Source organism: Bos indicus, chromosome 2, assembly GCF_029378745.1.
Source record: "Bos indicus isolate NIAB-ARS_2022 breed Sahiwal x Tharparkar chromosome 2, NIAB-ARS_B.indTharparkar_mat_pri_1.0, whole genome shotgun sequence".
In the NCBI taxonomy this organism is placed as follows: domain Eukaryota; kingdom Metazoa; phylum Chordata; class Mammalia; order Artiodactyla; family Bovidae; genus Bos; species Bos indicus.
The window spans coordinates 34484256-34508328 of NC_091761.1; the positions used below are offsets into that span (position 1 = coordinate 34484256).

The 24073-nt window shown below is 35.7% G+C and overlaps 1 protein-coding gene across 8 annotated transcripts in view; it reads right to left on the reverse strand.

The window, feature by feature from the left end:
• Nucleotides 1-24073, reverse strand: part of SLC4A10 (solute carrier family 4 member 10) — a 343442-nt gene that overhangs the window by 29503 nt on the left and 289866 nt on the right. For all 8 annotated transcript variants that reach the window (XM_070804212.1, XM_070804218.1, XM_070804214.1 and 5 more), the window contains 4 exons: nucleotides 18608-18713; nucleotides 12585-12746; nucleotides 10991-11104; nucleotides 9629-9790 (listed from right to left, as the gene is read on the reverse strand). In XM_070804212.1, coding sequence (XP_070660313.1) covers nucleotides 9629-9790; nucleotides 10991-11104; nucleotides 12585-12746; nucleotides 18608-18713 — 544 coding nt within the window. The remainder of the gene's footprint in view (nucleotides 1-9628; nucleotides 9791-10990; nucleotides 11105-12584; nucleotides 12747-18607; nucleotides 18714-24073) is intronic.

A 24073-nucleotide genomic window follows, 5' to 3' on the forward strand; every position in this document is an offset into this window, starting at 1 on the left:
AGCATTAGGCTGAGAAAACAAAGTAACGACTGTGTCCCCAGTAGAACTAAGAATGGCCTGGTTGTGACTAGACACCACTTCCTGACAATATCCAGGAAGCCCTTTGCTAAGAACTCCTAAAAGATAAACTCTTGTTAAGTCCTTTCCATTTACCCTCTTTTGTCTCAATGGTTGACTTTTATTGTGAAAAATAATATCATAGAACCTAAACTTCCTTTTACATACTCATTTTTATCCTAGCATAGAACTATCTTGTTCTCATCTCTTGCAGCACTAGAAAATTTGGCCTCTCCTTAAAATGACAGTTTTGTGCTTTCTATCCCCTATATGATTCTACTCCATCACTGACTTCCAGATGTTGCAAACTTCAGTGCTCTCTTGAATGAAATAGGAAATGTAAATAAGGAAAAATGGATGCATGGGACATGCGGAGGTGTGGAGAACTGAAGATTGTTCCCTTGAGGAAACTGGTTGGCTAAGAGTCCTTAGAGGACACAAACAAGATGAGGAACAGCTCTGTCACCATCACCCATAGGAAATTGACAGTGTAAAGCCTAAGAGTTAGCAAACGTTATTTTACATTCCAACTTTAAATGACTACTTCATGAGAGGTAGTGTAATAAGATGGTTAACAGTATAAGTTCTGGAGACAGGTTCAATTCAGTTCAGTCGCTCAGTCATGTCCCACTCTTTGCGACCCTATGCATTGCAGCATGCCACGCCTCCCGTCCATCACCAACTCCCAGAGTTAACCCAAACTCATGTCCATCGAGTCGGTGATGCCATCCAGCCATCTCATCCTCTGTCGTCCCCTTCTCCTCCTGTCCCCAATCCCTCCCAGCATCAGAGACTTTTCCAGTGAGTCAACTCTTGGTGTGAGGTGGCCAAAGTATTGGAGTTTCAGCTTTAGCATCATTCCTGCCAAAGAACACCCAGGACTGATCTCCTTCAGAATGGACTGGTTAGATCTCCTTGCAGTCCAAGGGACTCTCAAGAGTCTTCTCCAACACCACAATTCAAAAGCATCAATTCTTCAGTGCTCAGCTTTCTTCACAGTCCAACTCTCACATCCATACATGACCACTGAAAAACCATTGACTAGACAGGTTGGAAGAAGCACAAGCTGGAATCAAGATTGCCAGGAGAAATATCAATAACCTCAGATATGCAGATGACACCACCCTTATGACAGAACGTGAAGAGGAACTCAAAAGCCTCTTGATGAAAGTGAAAGAGGAGAGTGAAAAAGTTGGCTTAAAGCTCAACACTCAGGAAACGAAGGTCATGGCATCTGGTCCCATCACTTCATGGGAAATAGATGGGGAAACAGTGAAAACAGTGTCACACTTTATTTTTTGGGGCTCCAAAATCACTGCAGATGGTGATTACAGCCATGAAATTAAAAGACGCTTACTCCTTGGAAGGAAGGTTATGACCAACCTAGGTAGCATATTCAAAGCAGAGACATTACTTTGCCAACAAGTGTCCATCTAGTCAAGGCTATGGTTTTTCCTGTGGTCATGTATGGATGTGAGAGTTGGACTGTGAAGAAAGCTGAGCGCCGAAGAATTGATGCTTTTAAACTGTGGTGTTGGAGAAGACTCTTGAGAGTCCCTTGGACTGCAAGGAGATCCAACCAGTCCATTCTGAAGGAGATCAGTCCTTGGTGTTCTTTGGCAGGAATGATGCTAAAGCTGAAACTCCAGTACTTTGGCCACCTCATGCGAAGAGTTGACTCATTGGAAAAGATTCTGAGGCTGGGAGGGATTGGAGACAGGAGGAAAAGGGGACGACAGAGGATGAGATGGCTGGATGGCATCACCGACTCGATGGACATGAGTTTGGGTTAACTCTGGGAGTTGGTGATAGGCAGGGAGGCCTGGCGTGCTGCAGTTCATTGGGTCACAAAGAGCTGGACACGACTGAGACACTGAACTGAACTGAACTGAACTGAGACGGACCTTTGTTGGCAAAGTAATGTCCCTGCTTTTGAATATGCTATCTAGGTTGGTCATCACTTTCCTTTCAAGGAGTAAGCATCTTTTAATTTCATGGCTGCAATCACCATCTGCAGTGATTTTGGAGCCCCAAAAAATAAAGTCTGACACTGTTTCCATTGTTTCCCCATCAATTTCCCATCAAGTGATGGGACCAGATGCCATGATCTTAGTTTTCTGAATGTTGAGCTTTAAGACAACTTGTTCACTCTCCTCTTTCGTCAAGAGGCTTTCTAGTTCCTCTTCACTTTCTGCCATAAGGGTAGTGTCATCTGCATATCTGAGGTTATTGAAATTTCTCCCGGCAATCTTGATTCCACCTTGTGCTTCTTCCAGCCCAGAGTTTCTCATGATGTACTCTGCACAGAAGTTAAATAAGCAGGGTGACAATATACAGCCTTGATGTATTCCTTTTCCTATATGGAACCAGTCTGTTGTTCCATGTCCAGTTCTAACTGTTGCTTCCTGACCTGCATATAGGTTTCTCAAGAGGCAGGTCAGGTGGTCTGGTATTCCCATGTCTTTCAGAATTTCCCACAGTTTATTGTGATCCACACAGTCAAAGGCTTTGGCATAGTCAATAAAGCAGAAATAGATGTTTTTCTGGAACTCTTTTACTTTTTCCATGATCCAGCCAGGAATCAAATGCCAGCTTAAGCAATGATCTTGAATGAATCATCTAAACTTTTGTGCCTCTGTTTCCCTATCTGAAAAATGGTGATGATGATGACAAGAGACATAGTGCTGAGTTGTTCTGAGAATTAAATAATTTACAAATGATTTTCACATCATTTAGAACAATGTCTGATATATTAGCAAGCACCAAGTAAATGTTAGGGACTACCATATTTTCACAGTTGAACAAAAACTTTCTTCTTTTGTACTTACTTGTTTCAAGGCTCTTTAATAAAAATATGTATATGTTTCTTAAGGGCAGGTAAACTTATCACATAATTTCTCAGTATATCCCAGTTTTTAGTGCAATCATTAACATACAATAAGCAATCAAAAAGTCACAGACTGGCAATTTTAAAAGGAAATATGCATAACTGAAACATTTTTAGAATCAAATTTAGGTGTAATTTTAAAATAAATATAACTGTTAAATTTATTATTATGAATGTGAGCAGAAATTCCTAATTATTCTAGAGGAGTAATTTTGACTTTTTTTACAGGCAGTCTTACCAAGCTGCAAGCAGTGTCTCATTTATCTGAAAGCCAATATAGCCTTGAAGGTAAAACATACTGAGTATTTGATGTGTATTTGTCATGGTAGTGTTTTCTTTCTGCTATTTTATTTCATTGTTTTATTAAGAAAAACACCCTTAAAATCAGTTGTACCTCCTTCCCTTTCTGCTTACCCCTGCCAAATTATAAAAGTGCAGGAAATGACAGAGAAAAGAAAATGAGAATGTCCACACAAGAACCTTTTTCCTCCTGCATTGCCACCGATTCAGTGGCACTCTTCCTTGGGTCAGCTTAGCTGCAGTAACGCTCCAGGTTCACCCAATGCCTAAACTCAATTTCACTCGTGAATATGACCCTAGACAATTTTTCGGCTAATAAATCTGGAGAGATTTTCTGCTAATAACTCTGGAGAGGTTTTCTGGAGAGAGCTGGAAGGCGGGAAGAGAAACACCTTTGTATCAGCATGACCAAGAAAGTATAAGAAGCTCCACCAGAGCCAGACTATGGTCCCCTAGTCCTTTTGCAGAACATCTTGGAAGATGTAGTTGCATAGGATAGAACTCAAATTTTAGTCCCATTGGGCTTCCTATGACTCAGTGCAAAAGAATCCTCCTGCCAATGCAGAAGACATGGGTTCGATCCCTGGTCGAGGAAGATCCCACGTGCTGAGGGACAATTAAGCCCACATGCCACAACTACTGAGCCTGTTCTCTAGAGCCTGCGAGTCCCAACTACTGAGTCCACGTGCTCTAGAACCTGTGCTCCACAAGAGAAGCCACCACAGCGAGAAGCCTGCATGTCCCAACTGGAGAGTATCCCCCACTCACCACAAGTAGAGAAAAGCCTGCATAGCAACCAAGACCCAGCGCAGTCAAAAATAATACGTTAATTAAATAAGCAATAATTTTCAGTCCCAAAGAAAAAGAAGGACAGTCTTAACCAGTTAGACAAGTCTTGTCCTAGGAACATAGGACAACAAAGGACCTGATCTTCGAGCCCTTGCCACTGAGGCAGTACAATATAAATGGTGCCCTTGGGCTGTTGTGCAAATCTGTGGTAGTGCCAAGAGAGAGTGGAAGAGGTGCTAGCAGCTGAGAGATAGATACGAGAAGAAGGCAGAGGACATGGGGACTTGAGAGTCAGGCTTATGCTTTCAGGACACCCCGGTCTTTCCCACAGTATATGCTCCCTATGGCATAAGAACATGAGGAAGGCCTTCTTCATGACAACCATTTCCTATAGTTCTTGTCTTGGTGTTTCAAAAATATGACGTGGTAGCCTGGATGGGAGGGGAGTTTGGAGGAGGATGTAGGGCTGAATCCCTTCGTTGTTTACCTGAAACTATCACAACATTGTTAGTTGGCTATACCCCAGAACAAAATTATAAGTTTTTAAAAAATAAAATCACTTGCTTGCTGTTAAAAAAAATATGATACAAATGTAAACTGTGGGATGCTAGACTGCAGTAAGCAGACAAAATAACACTTTCCAAGAGAATAATTTCCTTTTTAAATTTAGAAAGCTAGCTTTGTAAAGTCCAAGCAGATAATAAAATCAAAAATACAATTTCCCCCGATTATGTTGTACAACAATGGGAGCAGCTTAATTTAATGTGAGTCAAAGGCAATAAAGCAGTTCTGGCACTTCCACTAATTAATCATCATCCTTCATCTTGCCTTCCATTTAAAATGTCTTCAAAACCATGGTCTTTGTAACCAAATTATTAGCTGATAGGCATGCCAGCCAAAAGGAAGTATCCCTTTGTCAGAGAGAGAACTCTGTACCTTCTAACATATTTCTGTAGATTTTTTTTCTGAAATAAAGACAGAATCAGAGCTTCTATTCTCACATTCATCCATGAAACACGGGAAATGGACATATGGGAGGAAAAGGGAGCATAGCAACAGGTGATGCTACACCAGACCCCACTGAAACCAACATGCAGCAAGACAAGAGGCCAGCCAAGAGGACCATCTGATGCCCAGATGCCACTGCTGAAAAAATTCATTCCAAGCTTGGCAGCAATTTCCTGCATCTGTCAAGTTAACCACATAAAAGACTATAGATTGACATGAAGAACCAGGCTGACAAAGAGGGCAGAAAAGAACATATCAAATGCCATAATCATCAAGAGAATGTGGTGCCAAATGAATGTGGCAAATGCATTCATTTACTCCAGTGATCTGGGATTGTATTGCTGTTTATTAAAAAATGATGTCAAAAGAAGCCTGAACTGTCTACAGAAACATGAAGAAAAGCCCACAGTTATATCTTAACAGAAACTTTCTTTTCTGAAAGACAGTAGCTTTCCACTTTTAGAGAATATACTTCTTTTAAAAGTGGAAATTTTTCATGATTTTCAAAGGGACTCAGTTAACCAATGTTTATTCTACTTCTCTAGGGTAGAAACAAACAAATGAGAAATGCTAGCGAGAGTATGGATTTGCATCTACATATAATATGAATGGCAATTTGCATTCTCAAGTTTTTACATTTGCAACTCTGATGCTTTTGAGTGACCTAAAGATCATGAGGTGTTGTGAGTTAAAGTTTTGCTGGTCTTGAAATTCTTCATTCTGAGGGAGGAGTCAGTCACTTACCCTGTGAGTTGGCGCTAGACTCTTCAGCTCAACACAGCTTTATTGCATATGTAGTAACACAAAATGACAAAAAAAAAATTTAGTAGTAGGAGAAAAATCCTCTAAAATAAAAAAATTCCTCTAGGAGAAAACCTCAGCAACTGGTTTTGGTAATGGAAGGGAATAAAAAAGTGAAAAGATCTAAAACATAAGTTTGGAAGAGATAAAGAATGAAATGATGAAATTTCTAGGTGACTTGGCTATGTGATGTCGACTTAAATATATAACATGACCTCTACCAGATGCTTGATACAGAATCTAGAAATCGTCATTCATTTAACTATCTCAGGGAACACTCCAATCAAGAAAAAAAACGGGTTTTCAAATAAGAAAAGAAAATCAGCAAAAGTTGATAATGTGGTTAACTTGTGGTCTGGGGATATATTCAAGAAACAGGTGTCTTTTTGTGACAATGTGGTTCAAGTAAAAGCCAGAGAATGTGCAGACATTTCAGGGAAGCAACAGGTGGGGAGAGCGGTTATGGAACAGACCGTTACTCTGAGTAAAGAACATTCTGAGAAAGTGATTTTTTGCTGTTAACAGGAAAATCAGTAGCAGCAGGCCACGTGATACTGAAGCTTAGAGAACACAGGGTTAGAGGCCAAAAAGAAAAGAATTCAGTGTAGATAAAATATGTTCACTGGACAGAACTTACTTTGAAAATATCCGTATCCAAAGGAAATTGGGGGTGTTCAGACTCATAGTGGCCAAGAAAAGACCAACTCTTCTTCTTATCTGGCTTTATGATTAAACCAGATTTGCTCTGTCTATTAAATCCAGGCTATTAAGGGGTAAAATAGGCATCTTTTGACTATACAGCAATTTGTACAATAAAAAGTAATGTATAAATAATATAATACAGTTTAATAATATAGTCCCAACTTCATTTTAGTGACAAAAATATTAAATGCTTTAATTCGACAAAAGCATTTAATTCTAGAAAAGAAGGTAATTGAAAGGACAACTTAAAGAATGCTTTACTATATTTTAGCTATTCTACATGATACATAAAGGTGGAATAACATAGTACATTTATTGATCTGGAGCTTTGGAAAGTCTGTGAATGTCAAGGGCCTACCATGGACTCAGGAAGAAGAGGAACAAGCATTATGTGATTATAAGGTAGAGAGACTTGGAAAGGGCAAGCATACAGGACAGCCAAAGAGGTAACATCACTCGTGGCAATTCTTCATTTACTTCTACGTTCTGTCTTAATACAATTCCACTAATATTTGGGAAACAAATATACAGTGAAATTAGTAATATTTCTGCCTAATTATAAAAGCAAAAACAAAAAAACCCCAACTTCCTTTGAAAGGGAAAGAATGATTATATAGCTTTCTTTCTAAAACAAGAGTCTTTTAGTTCATTTAAAAACACGTGTCATACAAGGAAATATATAAACTTCCATTAAAATGAGAATGCAGCCTATACTGTTGACATGGGAGGATTACCATGATAATGCTCTTATGCAAAAAAAAAAAAAACATGCAACATATGCAGTATGAAAATACATATTTTGGTATACAATAAAAATAGAGATGAGAAAAATGGAGATATTTTCAGTTTTAAAAAATAAACTGGTGTCTAGGAAGAATGTTTTCCTACTTCTTAGAGAATAGCAGACTAACAGTGTTCAACATAAAGTTCTTAACACCAGCTTTATAGATTACTTAACTCTGTAACTTTAATAATTAGGTTGTGGCAGTATTTGCTTTTGCAGAAGGCTGATATTTTAATATCAAATATTTTTGAATGATTGATATTAAATAAGTTGACTACTAACTTGGAAATCTGAATTTCTTATTTCGAGAGCTGTAAATGATTCAAAGTTTCCAATATTGAATAATGTAGTTCAGCAGTATTTTGGAGCCAGCTCATATAGACTTATAAGAGCCAATTGTTTAATTTTCAATTTTCTTCCTGCCAATTGATGTCACTTTGGTAGCTTGAAATGGGCCATGATGGGAGTATTCACATCATGAAAATCGGCAAACATTATAAATCAGGGTATTTTTTTTACACACAGAGAACTGGTTGTTAAACATGTACCAGCACATCACTGGTCTAGTTCCTAAGAACTTAATGCGATATTTTTGTAGAATATATCTTTAATAATTAAAATTTTCCTTTGACAAAAACAAGAAGTTAATATGAACTCATTTTTTTAAAAAGGTTTTGAGCACTCTTGTTACTTTCTAAAAACAGAATAAAAAAAATGCTCTTTATTTTAAAACAGATACACATTCTCCCCAATATAATAGACAAAATTCCTTTTCAGTAGGATTTATTGCAAATAACTGTGGTTTCTTATATTTATGTCATTACTGCTGCTGCTAAGTCGCTTCAGTCATGTCCGACTCTGTGCGACCCCATAGACGGGCAGCCCACCAGGCTCCCCTGTCCCTGGGATTCTCCAGGCAAGAACACTGGAGTATGTTGCGATTTCCTTCTGCAATGTATGAAAGTGAAAAGTGAAAGTGAAGTCACTCAGTCATGTCCGACTCTTCGTGACTCCATGGAGTACAGCCTACCAGGCTCCTCTGCCCATAAGATTTTCCAGGCAAGAGTACTGGAGTGGGTTGCCATTGCCCTCTCCATACTGGAAACCTAAGAGTTTCAAATTTCTGGAGGAGTCAGATAGAGAGAAAATAAAATTGTTTTGTTTATAACATATAATTTTACCAAATTATTTTCATAATTAGTTTGAGAGGAAGGTTTTCCCTACTCCCAGAAAACACAAGATTCAAACCTGTAATTTTTCAGATAGAAACCATAAAAGTTAAAATATTCACTGGTTCATTCAGTCCTTTGTTAACTTTTGTGAAGTCGTCAGGTTTTACTATGTCATTACTACTTCCTATCAAATAGTTCAATCAGGTTTTTAAAATCTTTCTAAGGTACATACTTAAAAATTCTATAAAGTATAATTTCTGTTGCTCTGACAAAATTTTTCCTAGAATTTAAAGAATATATGACAATAGCTCACCATTATCCCATGATACCAGAAAAAAACAAGATTGTGCGTGTTCTAATTTTTATAAGGTTTGATTCAGAGTACTTTTAACCATTCAGTGATTTTGTTGGTTCAATTTAACTTAATATATTCCTATAAATGACAGTGCTCACATTACGTATCTCATACCAATGAACAACTTTATTCACAGTTGCAAAATGGCAGGGTCAGAATATAATAAATAAAATATATTTATATTTATTCTCTTTGTAAAAGAAAATCATTGAAATCTGCAATAAAACTAAACAAAGATGTCACTTAAAAACTATAACATTTATAACTTGGTTTTGATGTCATAGACATTATAGATGGAGAAATAACTAAAGAAAATTGAGAATTATTTGAAGATGCAATTTTTTCCAAAATAAATGCAATCTAATAGACAGAGTCAAATATAGAAATAGAAGAATCTCAGATGTAAGACAAATTGGTAAAACTACACTTCACCAAAACAGACCATTTCATTAAAATGTGTTAAACATGGTAAAGAACACTAGAACTTTGGCAACATTTTTAAATTTTAAGTCCTAGAGATAAGGTTTTAGAATTTAGAGCTCAGCCAAGGGCCATAAATAAATTAATTAATAATCAATTTAAGCTTATTGTAAGACAAAGTACCATGAATATAGAAAATAAAATTATAAATCGGAAATTTTAATATTTCACTCTGCAAATGACTATAGAATACAAAGTATAATACAGAATACAAAGCATAATGAACATAACAAACATCAATTGAGCTCAGTTAAATCATAATGATTTACATTAAAATAGATGCTAAAACATACCTTTAGCTTATGTTCTTTTCTGTTGATAATGACAGCTGTAATCTGTTGGTCCATAAAAATTAGAATAGTACAAAGTAAAGCTGGAATAATAGCAGCTATTACTGTCCACCATGGATTTGGACCTAAAGGTGTAACAAACCAGCCACGATCATCTCTTGTGGGCTGTGAAAAATTAAAGAATGCACAGTTATTAACTGGATTAATAAATATCTAATCAAATGAAGTCTTACAGACAATACCAGGAAAGCCCTAATTATAAACTGATATGCCAAGTAATTATATTTTAACTTTTTATTTTTTTTAATTTTATTTTATTTTTAAACTTTACATAATTGTATTAGTTTTGCCAAATATCAAAATGAATCCGCCACAGGTATACATGTGTTCCCCATCCTGAACCCTCCTCCCTCCTCCCTCCCCATACCATCCCTCTGGGTCGTCCCAGTGCACTAGCCCCAAGCATCCAGTATCGTTAATAACAATATTCACAAAACCTGGTACCAGGCACCATTCTAAGTGTTTTAAATATTTCAGCTCACTTTTTCCTTCACAATAGTCTAAAGAAGTAACAGACAAGGAAACAGGCATAGGGAATAAATTTCTCAAGGTCCCAAAGCTAGTGAGTGGTGAAGACAAGATTTCAACTCTGATAGACTGGCTCAAAAATCTGTGTTCTCAATCAATATCTATATTAAATAAAATTATATTACCATTATCATATGTGCTATTGGATTGGCAAATTCATTCACTTTTACAACTATCACATTGACAACTGTGTATAACTCATTTTAGATGTGTATCCAGGCCACTAAGTAAAAACAGCAAAAAGACACTCAGGGAAGGGTTCTAAACATGGCTGGTGCCTGAGATGAGTCCCAGATGAATTCATTTTGACAATTCTTTGAGGAAGTCCCCAGCTCTGTTTGATAGGTGAGAAAACAAGGTTCAAAGAGATTAAGTAACTGGCCCAAGGACATAGTTGTAATGTGGTTCAAACTCTATTTCAGACCTAATTTTATTTGTTTTCCAATCCCTATCCATTGTGCAATTCTGCAAAAAGAAAATGCATTTCCCTTATTTTAAAAATGTTTCCTTATCTTTTAGGAATATAGATATTCCTACTGGAAGAATTAACAGGAAACCTTTTCAAGTGGCTTCCAGGTCTCTATTTCTGTGATTACTATTTATTTTTTAATATTAGACCAAAATTGTAGTTGGGCTGTGAGCATTTTATTTTCTGTTATATTAATCAATATTCTTTATATTTTCATGAAAATCCCAAGTGATAGGTTTATAGCTATCATCTGAATAAAAATTAGACCTACAAAGATGGAGAGATAGTAAATGTTATGATAACTTCACCTTGAAAACACTTGGTACTTGTAGTTTTGGAGACGGGATCCCAATGGCATAGTCAATTAAAACCATACATAGAATCGTAAGAAAGACAGCAAAGTCACTCACTATGGATCGAACCTAAAGATGATTAAAACACTTGTCACTTGAAGGAACTATAAATAGTGAGGAATACTCAGGAACATAATCTAGAATCACACTTTATGACATGATATCATAATATCACATTTTATACATACTATAATATTACTGTTAATTCTGTCATATTTATATTTATGTACCTCTGTCATTAAGATAAATATACACTCAACCTGTTCAAAATGAGGCATTATGGAATAGCTACAATGCTGATTGTACTGTTTTCAGTATTTATTTAAAATCTAAGTTTATTAAGGGAATCATGCATGGTACTTACACCAGTGATGATGATAAAAATCTAAGTTTATTATGAATTCCAATGTGTGAATATTTAAAATACAGAATAACATTGAATGGAGAGAATTTGGCTAAATTTTAATACTCTTTCTCACACAGGTAACATTTTAATATGATAAACCCTCAAACACTATAAAATAAAATCTGTTTTTATTGAAGTATCAAAATAGTTAATCTGAGATATAAGTATAGTAGCAGGTAATGTGCACAATAGAGTAAGTAAAATTAAAAGTTATTCTATTTCTCATTTATAAAGTCTTCTTTGAGCAAAATCCTTAAACAATATTCAGTAAGATCTGGCTTTTATTAGGATGCCTTTATGTCACACACACAAACACATACAAAATTCAGGAGTTTAATGAAAAAATCAATTCTATATTAATCAAATTAAGCTGTTGGAGGAAAGAAATGAGTCTTCCAACTTAGGGAAGGAAGAGGTAACAAAAACAGAAGCTTCTCTCAAACAGTTCTTAAAACATTTTCCCAGAGTAGAATTTTCATCACAATTTTTAGCTCATCTCTCAAAAGCCTGTTTTCTTGTTTCTCTTCTTTCTTTTCTTCTCTCTCCCTCCCTTCCTTCCTTAGTCCTTTTTTGGCTGAGTCAGGCCTTATAGGTGTTACTTTGCAGTGTTAAATATTGAACTAAGCTGTTTCTCTGTTTACTTTCTTTTCCAAATATGCAGATGCAAACGTGGTGGGTTAGGGGGAGGGACTGACACTTTAAAAATGAAAAAGAGGATAGTGTTCCAATGAGTCTTGCAGGGGCTTTCCCAATTACAAAATGTAACAGTGGCTCCTATGAGGTGTCTGTCAGGCTGGAATAGTTCCCACTGTTCACTGGGCAAGAAAGTGACAATCAGTAATGCAGTGTGTGCTTCTGAGTTCCAAAAATGAAAGTCGGAACGTGGGAGTTTATCTCTGGGATTTGAAGTTAGGAGATAAGCCTAGAGGCCATCTGCACTCCCAGCATCAATCTCACGAAATGCTTCCTCTTCCCCACCTCACCACACCTCACTCCTAATATGGCAGCTCAATCACCCAAAAACCTTTTAGTGGCCCCTTTAATGACAGTAATCGCTCTTTATTTTGTCCTAAAATACACATATCACCGTAACATGCTTTATGCTGGTAGACATTTTGATCAGAAAAACTGTAGTCTGAGTACCTTGGTTGGAAAATAGCGGCTAGTCTTGAACTGCTTCAACGTGGCTGACAGAGTAACTGTGGAAAAGAAGAGGATCACTGACCAAAACAGAACATCTGGAACATAGGGGTGCTCGTGGCCGCAGGCTCGTCCAACATACTCCCCGTGCAGTGATTTGCATTCCTGCCAGAGAAGTAAAACAAATGGAGCTATTAAGGAAAAAAGGTGGATGTAGTTCTTTCAGAAAACTAATGTCTTAGGATCACTTGTAGTTGAGTTGCCAAGGTTTTTCATTAAGGCTCATGTTTGGATAGGTAGTGAGGAGTAAGAACTATTTCTAAAATTTTTGCTTTTTAAAAATTAAATCTATAAAACCGATTCACCAATCATCGTCTTTATTAAGTATCACATCAACCCTATAAAATAGGTAGTTGCTATTATTTCCATGTTGTATCTGAGGAAAATATGGTATGGAGAAGGTAAGTCATTTGCTATGGCCTCACCACTGCTGGGCAGCAGCAGAGCTGCTGGGAATATTATTGCATACTAAAGGAGAACAGTGATTCTCTGAATGATCTAGTCCTAAAGCTCCCAAGCAAGGTGAGAAAAGCAACAACAAAAAAAGACGATATATTATTACTTAAGTGAAACTAGAAGTCAAAGATGGAGCTCAAACTTAAATTACAGAACAAAAGAGAAAAAGTACTATAGGCGCAGGGCAAAGTTCATATTTACTATGACTTTTTCAGGAGCTTCACAGGTGGCTCACGGGTAAAGAACCCACCTGCCAATGCAGAAGACCCGGGTTCCATCCCTGGGTAGGGCAGATACCCTGGAGAAGGAAATGGCAAACCACTCCAGGATTCTTGCCTGGAGAATTCCATGGACAGAGGAGCCTGGCAAACTATACTCCATGGAGTCACAAAGACTCAGACATGACTGAGCGACTATGTAAGAACAATAACAACAACAACAAATGATTCATGATCTTTCTTTTTTTTTTTTTTCCTGGTATATATTTTATAAGCCCCTGAAGAACCATTTCTAATTGCTGTCTTAGCCATGAGGTGGCAGCAAAGTCAAAAAATTTTTCTTTCTTGGAGGAAAAAACAGCATTTTAAACAATATTATTTTGAAATTGAGACTTTTTTTTTAAAGCTCATATAAGATTGGATTTTACCATTTCATTTTAAAAGTTAGAACATTAAATTTTAATTTTTTATTTCAAAACAGAAAAGAATGGTTTAAGTGATCCAGTGACCTTGCTAGTACCTGAGATATTCTGAGCCTGAATTAGGAATTGAATTGTGCCATGGTACAGAAAGATCTTAGGAAAAAATATGGACTGCCAGATTGATCACCAGCAGAGACTGTCCAATGAACAAAGCCTCAAGCCCTGGAGTACAGGAGGAAACACATACCTTTGAAAGATTCTAGACTAAATCACAGACCGCTACCTTGTTATCTAAAAACAAACTAGTAAAATCACTTGGGACAGTTACCTGTAAGGCTAGGATTTTTGAGAAATTTTGTTTGTATACTTTATCTAAAAAAATTCTGTTCCTTTTTCTAATCTAACTGCAAATGCTACATTTTTGCTAGCTAAAGTTGAATTCCAATTAACCACGTTAAGTTAATACAGAGCACAGAAACTTTGCTAATTGGGAAAAAAAAAAAAAATCCCCAAGCCTTAATTATAGCTTTAGTTTTTCCTTCTCTCAAAACTCTGTTAAAATGGATAAAGTAGCAAAAACAAATCCTTGAAATTTTTAGTCCCTTCTCTTGCCCCTTGTTCAGCTTTACTAGTAAAGCAATTACTAAGCAAAGTAATGGGATAGAAGCTAGAAAGCTAGAAAAATGATACTGATGAACCTATCTGCAGGGCAAGAACAGAGGCCCAGACATAGAGACTGGACTTGTGACTGGGTGAAGGAGAGAGTGGGATGAACTGAGAGTAGCGCTGAAACATATACATTGCCATGTACAAAATAGATAGCTGGTGGGAAGTTGCTGTATAACACAGGGAGCTCAAGCTGGTGCTCTGTGATGACCTAGAGGGGTGGGACGTTGGGGGAGAAATTCAAGAGGGAGCAGGTATATGTATACTTATGGCTGATTCATGCTGTTGTACGACAGAAACTAACACAACACTGTAAAGCAATTATCCTCCAATTAAAAGTAAATAAAAAAAAGAATGGATAAATACAAAGAAGAGCTAAAAGTTCCTTTGTAAACACATTACCTATATATTTGTGATCATCTTCTATCTTTTGTGCAGATATAAAAGTCTTCCAAGTCTTGGACTTGGTTGAGTCTTGTTCTCAATTCTTGGTAATATAGAAACCATTTAAAGAATTATTTAAGTGTCTTATAAGCTATAATACATTGCCATTAGCCTGCCTAGTCACTTTAATTCAAAGCAAATTTGAAAAGTATATTTTTCTTTCTTTTAGGGGGGCAGTATGTTATTTAAAAAGGAAAAATTGTGAGCTACTATATTCTACATTTATTTTCTGGTTTATACCAACTGTACCCTTAAAACACACACACACACATGAAGTCCTAAGATTTGGAAGAGAAAACTAAATCTAAATCCTGTTCTCTTATTTTGAGTCTCACATATGGTTTCACTTACAAAAATGAAAAAAATGCTTGTTGACAAACTCATTTCTACTAATTATTCTTCAACACGTTTTAAGCTTCAACAATTTTATAAGTTGGTAAAAATTAAGTTTGATAAAATAAGAAATTAGAAAAAAAAAAAAATAAGAAATTAGAGTTGGCATTAGTGTCCTGCCCCTTATTTATGTATAAGCTAAATATGTAATTCTGGCATTGAAACAATTCTTAACCAATTGCTAGTTAATTGCCTGTGAATATTTTAAACCTTGTCTAGGAATTCCTTATAATGACAGATTTTGATATACTGCTAAAATATATATATAAACATAGAAACCTAAATACTCTAGCTTGCTATAAAACACTTGAATTAAGCATTATTCACAATAGTCAAGATTGGAAATAACCTAGATGTCTGTCAATGGATCAATGGATTAAGAAACTGTAGTATAAATATACAATAGAATATCATTCACCCTTAAAAAGGAAGGAAACGTTACTGCAACAACATGAAAGAACCTGTAAGAAATGCTAATTGAAACAAGCCAGACACAGAAAGACAAATACTGTATGATTTATCTTCTATGTGGAAGCTAAGAGTCAAACTCAGAAGCAGAGAGTAGAATGATAGTTACCAATGACTAGGGAGAGAGGAAAAATGGGGAAATATTGGTTGAAGGGAACAAAGTTTCAGTTACGCAGGATAAATAAATTATGAAGTGCTAGTGTATAACACAGTGACTATGGTTAATAATATTGCATTAAATAATTGAAATTTGCTGGGAGAGTAGATCTTAATTGTTTTCACCAAGTAAAAAGGTTGCTTATGTGAGGTGCTATGTGTGTTAATTAGCTTGATTGTGGTAATCATTCACCTTGTATACATTCATCAAAACACATTTTATACCTAAAATACATAATTTTTATTTGTCAATTATACCTCAATAAAGCTAGAAAACAAAATAAACCAAGACATTTACATTAAATAGTAAATCTGCAATTTGAGACTGCTTTTCAAAATAATCATTAAATGTTTATTGGACACTTACTATGCATATAGCTATTTGGGGGAATCAAAGAAAGCTAAAGTTCTTGCCATTGCTGAGTTAGCAAGGTAAAAATTACAGTTCATGAGAAATGTAACAATTCAATTAAAAATTATCCAGTGACTAATACACAGAGTAAATATTACATGACCATTTTTACAAAACTAGTTATAATAGCCATTAGCACTGTTAATAAAATTAATAAAATGCTTTTGATGATCCTGATGGTTATGCTGAGAAAAAAATAGAATAACAATTAAGACAAATCATTATGGCCCTCAATGACTTAAAATTGTAAGTTTTTTTCATTATGTTGAATACCCTTTGGTGATAAGTGCTATTTCTGGTCAAGATTAGCAATTATTCATTGCAAACAGTGCTTTTACCTAATGAAAAATAATATGAAAATTTCTGCCAGAATGTTAACACCTAGTGCAGAACTTAACAAAGAAAAAAATAATAATAACAACCTCAGGATTAGATTTGCTTTGTTTGATTGCAAAATATTTTTCACTGTACTCTTCTTGATCCTAAAACTTCTAATATTGATCTAGGTAGATCAATTGTGCTATGAGTCTCTTAGAAATGTATGATTCAGGATTTGCTACTATATGGAATAAATATTATTATTTAACATTAAATTATTCAAGACTATAAAACACATAGAGTAAATTTTCATATTAAATAATTTAGAGATGAAATTATTGGGTAAGTGTATTGTAGGGGACACCAAGATGAGGGACAAAAGCAGGGAACTCTTAAAATATAATATCTTTATAGTTTATAAAAGGGGAATGTAAATGGAAGATGCATTGCTGAATGGATCAACCATGTCTAACTTCTGAACAACTGTAGCATTCTTTCTTGTTCAGCTCATCATTTCTTTTATTGGTCAACTTAAATGGCTCTCTGAAAGGGAGAAGTTTGATAAATCTTTTTTCTAAGGAAAAATACAACAGAATAAATGTTAACTATAACAGAAAAAAAATGAAAGTGAAGACATTTTAGAGCAAATGACTAGGGTAAGAAGAAAGGTAGTAAAATATAAGTCAAAGATAGAATTTTAAAAATTTTGATTCTGAAAAAAATACTTAATGAGGAAAAGTGAGAAAAATAGGCAACAGATCAAGCGCTCTTGTAAGAACTGTGTTTAGAGTTTTATAATCGTGCAACAAAAAAGGTTTGTGTGTATCACTAACTGGCTCACTCACTAAAATGTGTTTCTCATGAAATGAACTAGAGTTCATATAGTTTTATGCTGATGGTTATAATGGGATTTGAGCTTATACAGGTAGGTGAATTGGCAGAAGCTTTGGACTGTAATGTTTGTAACTGAGAAGAATGGAAAAGAAACGAGAATGATTCAGATTTTAATACTTATTAAAAGCAGAATCTTTGTATTTTTCAAGTTATGAGATTTGATTGACCAGAAGTAAAGGATGTAAATACAGATGGAAATAGGTGTGCACAAATATTACAAGAGATTAAGAAAAACAGTACTTTGGCCACCTCATGCGAAGAGCTGACTCACTGGAAAGACTCTGATGCTGGGAGGGATTGGGGGCAGGAGGAGAAGGGGACGACAGAGGATGAGATGGCTGGATGGCATCACCGACTCGATGGACGTGAGTCTGAGTGAACTCCGGGAGTTGGTAATGGACAGGGAGGCCTGGCATGCTGCAATTCATGGGGTTGCAAAGAGTCGGACATGACTGAGCAACTGAACTGAACTGAACTGAAGAAAAATAGAGACATTCAACTATGAAGGGGAAAAAAGATATCATTGTAAAAAGGAAAGACAGAAATATTTTTAAAGGTATAAGATTTAACTTTGATAGACAAAAAATATGTTGTGATTCTCTTTGTTAAACGGAAGGAAAATAAGGAGAAAATGGAAGTAAGAAAACTCTTTCTGAGGAAGGTGCCAGAATTTTAAGAAAAGTGACTTTGGTTTTCCCCAAAAGTTCAATATTTATACCAAAATATTAACAAACATCCCCTCCTCCTCAACATATTCTGAACAGCTGGAGCAGTATCATGGAGCGAAGTAAAAGCATTCTTTACACAGAAGGCTGACTTAGTTCTGTCATATGGTTTAATTTAGGTCAACATTGCTCTTATTTAATGTGCTTTCAGTTAATCTAGTCACATTATGCCATATAGGTGTGCTTTTGGAGTAATTCAGGACTACTAACTACTGGAAAAGCTTAATAATGAAAGAAAACCCCCAGTTAACTTATGCATATTTTAATGGATGAAATAAAACTATCACTTTTGTAATAGTATTTATTTAAAATAATTTACCTTAGTGGCAATAATTCATTCAAAATATCAAAAAAAGACCTTATAGTAATAAGATTCAAGACATGTTTCACTTACCGAAACAGTTAGGTTCTCCCAAATTATGTCAGAGGCAGAAATATTGGACTCCCTCCATTCCTTCAATGTATTATTACTAGGATTATGTGGCTCCACACAGTTACATCTGTAAAGACAGACCAGTGTCTTTTATGAAATAAGTATATTTTTGTGACCAGACTTAAAATAGATGTGTAAGTAGTCCTTCTTCCCCAGTCACAGCCTTCCTCCATTTGAGAGATAAGTAGTTAGGTCATCCTAAATATTCCAAAACACACTATTTTCAGACATATGATAGATATATTACTATCATATGTATTAAAGATATATATTAAATATATATTAAATGTATATTAAAAATATATATACATTTTTAATGTTTCCTGGAATGAGACGTCATTCCCTCTCTGTTCCAGTCAGAGGAAATTTTTTAAAGTATAGGTTAGAACACAAGGTTTTGGGGGCCTTTTAAATCAAGATGCTTTCTAAATCTTACAACAACCATTTACCCCTAAAATATAAGTCAAGTGGGAAAAAATGATAAACATCCAAATGTATTTTTATAATTTATTAATATTGTAAAAACATATCATATATGTTTATATATATATTTCATGTTCTAGAGATCACTTAGAATCATGCTATGTAATTTTAAATTAAAGCTAAGTTGAAGTAAGAACCCTGTGTATCTCAGAATATACTTTTCTTTGTGATGAGTGATAGTCTTATTAAAACTCAAACAATCAATATGCAAAAATTTTTTGAATAGCTACTCTATATGCAAGGTAACAAGATGAATGCTGAGGGTAAGAGCAAACCAGTAAGAAAAGAAAATCAATCCTCTGTCATCCGAATACTCATTGGAAGGACTGATGCCGAAGCTGAAGCTCCAATCCTTTGACTACCTGATGCAAAGAGCCGACTCATTAGAAAAGACCCTGATGCTGGTAAAGATTGAGGGCAGGAGGAGAAGAGGACAACAGAGGATGAGATGGTTGGATGGCATCTCTGACTCAATGGGCATGAGTTTGGGCAGACTGAAAGATAGTGGAGGACAAGGAAACCAGGCCTGCTGCAGGCCACGGGGTTGCAAAGAGTAGGACACAACTGAGTGACTGAACAACAGCTACCTACGGGTGACATGATGAATGCTGAGGATAAGAGCGGAAAGAATAGGAAAGATCTGGGCAATTGTTACTACTATGTCATAAACAACAGCTTTTGATATCACATTCTTCATAACTTTGTAAGTAAATGAGAACACACAAGCAAAGATTATCAACAAGTTAATGGTCTTAGATGTTAACTTCAATTTACAAATGGTTTGTTTAAAAAATTCATTGTCTATTATTTGCCCTTCAGAGAGCATTTTCTTCTAGAAGCATTTTATAAAAATCGTATTTGGGCTCCCAGGTTAACCCACATATACTACAAAACTTAAAAATAGGTTGGACTGCTATTTTAGTGATATTAATTAAACTGTAGAACTCAACTATTATTTCTATAGGAAAATATACTACAGTTTCTACTTGATAAATTCCTTTGCCTGAGCTACAGTCTCTCTTTCTACATCAGGAATTTTAGTCTGTTCTTTTTTATCACCACTCATTCATTTTTCAAAGCGTACTCAGTGTCTATTATTATATAAAATTCTACTTGACTTGAGCAATACAGACAGGCCTGCAGCTATTCTCACTAAGGATGGTTAGAGTATTCCCACCTGGGCTCACTTGGGACTGGAGCATTAAAGAAACAGAGGATTCCAATGAGAAGGCTGTTAATGAGGATTTTAAGGGGATGAGAGAAGAAGCATTAGCCCTTATGAGTAGCTGCGGTGGCCACTGTGCTATCAGAGGGAGGAGACAAAGCAAAAGGGAAACAAAGGTCTTTGAGAGGCAGTAATAGTCATTCATTAATGCAATTTGTTCAAATCTATAGGTTCCCAAGTCCCAGATTAGTTGTACATAATCACAGAACACAGGCCTTTGTATCAGAAAGCTCTGTGCTTCACTGGTTATGTGGCATGGGCAAGTTATTTAAGCACTCTAAACTTTGGTTTCCTCATAAAGTAAAATGAGGACTTGACATGCCTACCTAGTAGAGCTATTATGAAGAATATGTAACATGATATATACTAAATGGCATGTATACATTTATGCATTTTGTAATTGTTGCTCCTATCATCATCATGATTATCATCATTATTTTCTGATTCATTTATTGGTTTTTCATAAGATGTAATAAAACTGTTAACTTTCAATTGATGTAATACAAAAAAGAACAATAGGCTTTTCTCTAACATGCTGATATTCTTTTTTCTTTTGCTTCCAATTCTTTAAAGAGAATTAAATTCTGACCAGCATTAAAATAGTTTCACTACTAAGAATCTATCAAAAGAAAGAAAATTCCCATTCAATTTTGACTCTGGGTCATTAGATCACTAGGCAAATATAGTAAAGATAATATATGAATAGAGAGAATAATTCCATTTAAAAAATAGCTTAAATTATTAAAATTACATTAAATCACTGATTATTTTCTAAAATTAAAAATCAGATTTGGCTTCTACCTTAAAAAAGAGGACTGAATACACGTTTATTTTGTTATGACCTATAATTCACTAAGCTAAGGAATAATATAAAAAGAGACACGAGGAGAAACATCAAAAAGAGAGATATGTAAACAAACGGAATATGAAAGTCATATGAAAATAGGATTTTTGAAAAAGCAGAACAGAAGGGCAATACTACTAATAATAGTACCTTTACATTTAATCCTTAAACTAGGTTGTCACATGAATATATCGAGACACAAGTGACATGGGGCCAAGTTTACACAGCTAGAAATTCCAGAGCCAGAATTTAAACCTAGGTAGTGCTCTCTTACTCACTCACTCATAAATATATGTATATATTTATATATAAACAGATATATGTAATTACATATAAAAATAAAATTTATAAATTTATATAGGATATATATATTTATATAGGATATATATATATGTGTGTGTGTGTGTGTGTGTGTGTATATATATTCTTCCAACTGCAGTAAAAGAGGGAGCTTGCCTGATGAGTAAAATATCAAAGAGGGTCTTGACTAAGAGAAGAGTTTATACTCAAAAAAGAAACAGAGTAAACAGATGGAGCCAAAAACATGAGAACTAGTTTAAAGTTTGACTACACAATAGTTGATACCAGAAATCCATCCCCAACTGCTACAGACTTACATACATACCACTCCAAGAATAGCCTCAGTCTTTTCTCTAAGCAATACCATCAACACTGTAAGGCAAAATTACTTTGGACCTAGAGGTCTCTATGGAGTGAAATCATCAAATCAAATATAAGGAAGAATGAAAAAAAATGTTTATTCTTTGCAGATTTTAGTTTTTTGTGCATGTGTCATTAATTAGAAAGCATAACTTGTAAGTAAACAAAGATATAGGATAGAGGAAAGAAGGCTTCCGACCTAAGAAAGCACTCTCAGAAGGACAAATATAGTACAGCCCAAGAGTAAATCACAGAGGCAGTGAATCACAAGACGGATGAATGCAAAGTTCCACTCTCTTTCCCCCATAGAAACCGCAATTTAACAAAATATGGACCAAAATACTGTAATGAGAATTCTAGAATCTAGTCAAGATGTTGCAGTACCAGAGTGCAAAGCTGTGAAAAGCCACATTCAAATGGATAAGAAGAGCAATTTCACTTTAATTGCCTCAGCCCCTTTTCTAAGCTGGCACAGCTTAGCAGTGGTAGAGAATAACCTGGCTCACACTTTTTACACTGAGGGTGAAGAGAAAAGTAGAGGCTGTATCTGACATTCCAGCTTTTCAGAGGGCTACTGAGGAACTGGTATCTGTCTTGCCTAATTCAGAGCACTGACAGAACCATTGTAGTCTGGATGCCTTGGTGCCACTGAGAACAAAGAAGAATGGGTAACTTGGCTTTCAGGGACGAGGATGGCTCAATGCAGTTAGGGGTAGAACAATCTGAGGCTTCTCCCTCTGGAAGGAGTGAAAGGAGCATATGTCTGATGTTCAAGCTCTTTAGAAGAGTGCAGAAGGGGCTGGTATCTTTCTCACCTAATTCAGGCTGCTGATGGGGAGTCAGCATACAGCAGAAATCTGGAGGCCTCTGAGAACAAGGGACATCAAAGCAGCTTGCTACTGTAAAACTAGGACTTCCTAGGTGGCACAGTGGTGAAGAATCTGCCTGCCAATGCAGGACCTGCAGGAGATGCAGGTTCAATCCCTGAGTCAAGAAGATCCCCTGGAACAGAAAATGGCACTCCACTCCAGTATTCTTGCCTGGGAAATCCATGGACAGAGGGTCTGACAGGCTACAGTTCATGGGGTCATAAAGAACTAGACACAACTCAACACAAACACATATCGTAAAACCAGACAACTTGCAGTACCACAGAGTGACCCCAGGTAGAGCAAAACATTATGAGTCCCTGGAAAAAGAAATCAGCCAACTCTACCTAATTGAGAAATTGCACACACAGGCTCAAAGAATTTACATTTCCTTCCCTCTAAGAAAAGGTTACAGAGACCCCCAGAATCTCTAGTCAAGCTGATTAGAAGTCTTCTGCAGAAAGGGCCAGTCTATAAAGGCTATGAGATGTGGTTTTTATTTCAAGTGTGCCAATCCTAAAACAAAGTTATGGGATACATGAAGAAACAGGGAAACATGGCCCATACAAAAGAATAAAATAAATCAAATTTATCTTAAAGAAATGGAGGCATATAAATTACCTGACAGGGAATTAAAATAGCCATTATAATGATACTCTATGAGGTCAAGACAATGCATAAACAAAATGAAAATATCAGCAAAAAATAAAATATTAAAAAGAACAAAACAGAAAATTTGGAGTTAAAGAATACAATAATTGAAGTAAAAAAATTCAGTAGGAGGATTTAACACTAGGTTCAATTAAACTGAAGAAAGAATCAGTGAACTTGAGGACAGGTCACTTGAAATTATCCAGTCATAAGACATAAGAAAAAAGAATGAAACAGAGTGAAGAAAGCCCGAGGAACACATGGGATATCATAAGCAAATCAACATATGCATCATGGGAGCCCTGGAAGAAGAAAGAGTATAAGTGACAGAAAGCTTATTTAAAGAAATAGTGCCCCCAAACTTCCCAAAACTAAGGAAGGAAATTATATCCATATTTAAGAAATCCAATGGATTCCAATGATAGTAAATCCAAAGAAATCCACACTAAGACACATTATAATCAAACTGTCAAGAGAAAACTACAGAGAAAATTCTAACAGCAACAAGAGAAAAGTGGATCACCATGTGCAAGAGAAGCCCCATAATACTATCAGTGCATTTTTCAGCAGGAACTCTACAGGCCAGAAGGCAGTGGGATGATGTATTCAAGGTGCTAAAAGGGAAAAACTGCCAACCAAGAGCACTATATGTGGCAAAAAAAAAAAAGTGGTACTTGAAAAATGAAGGAAAAATA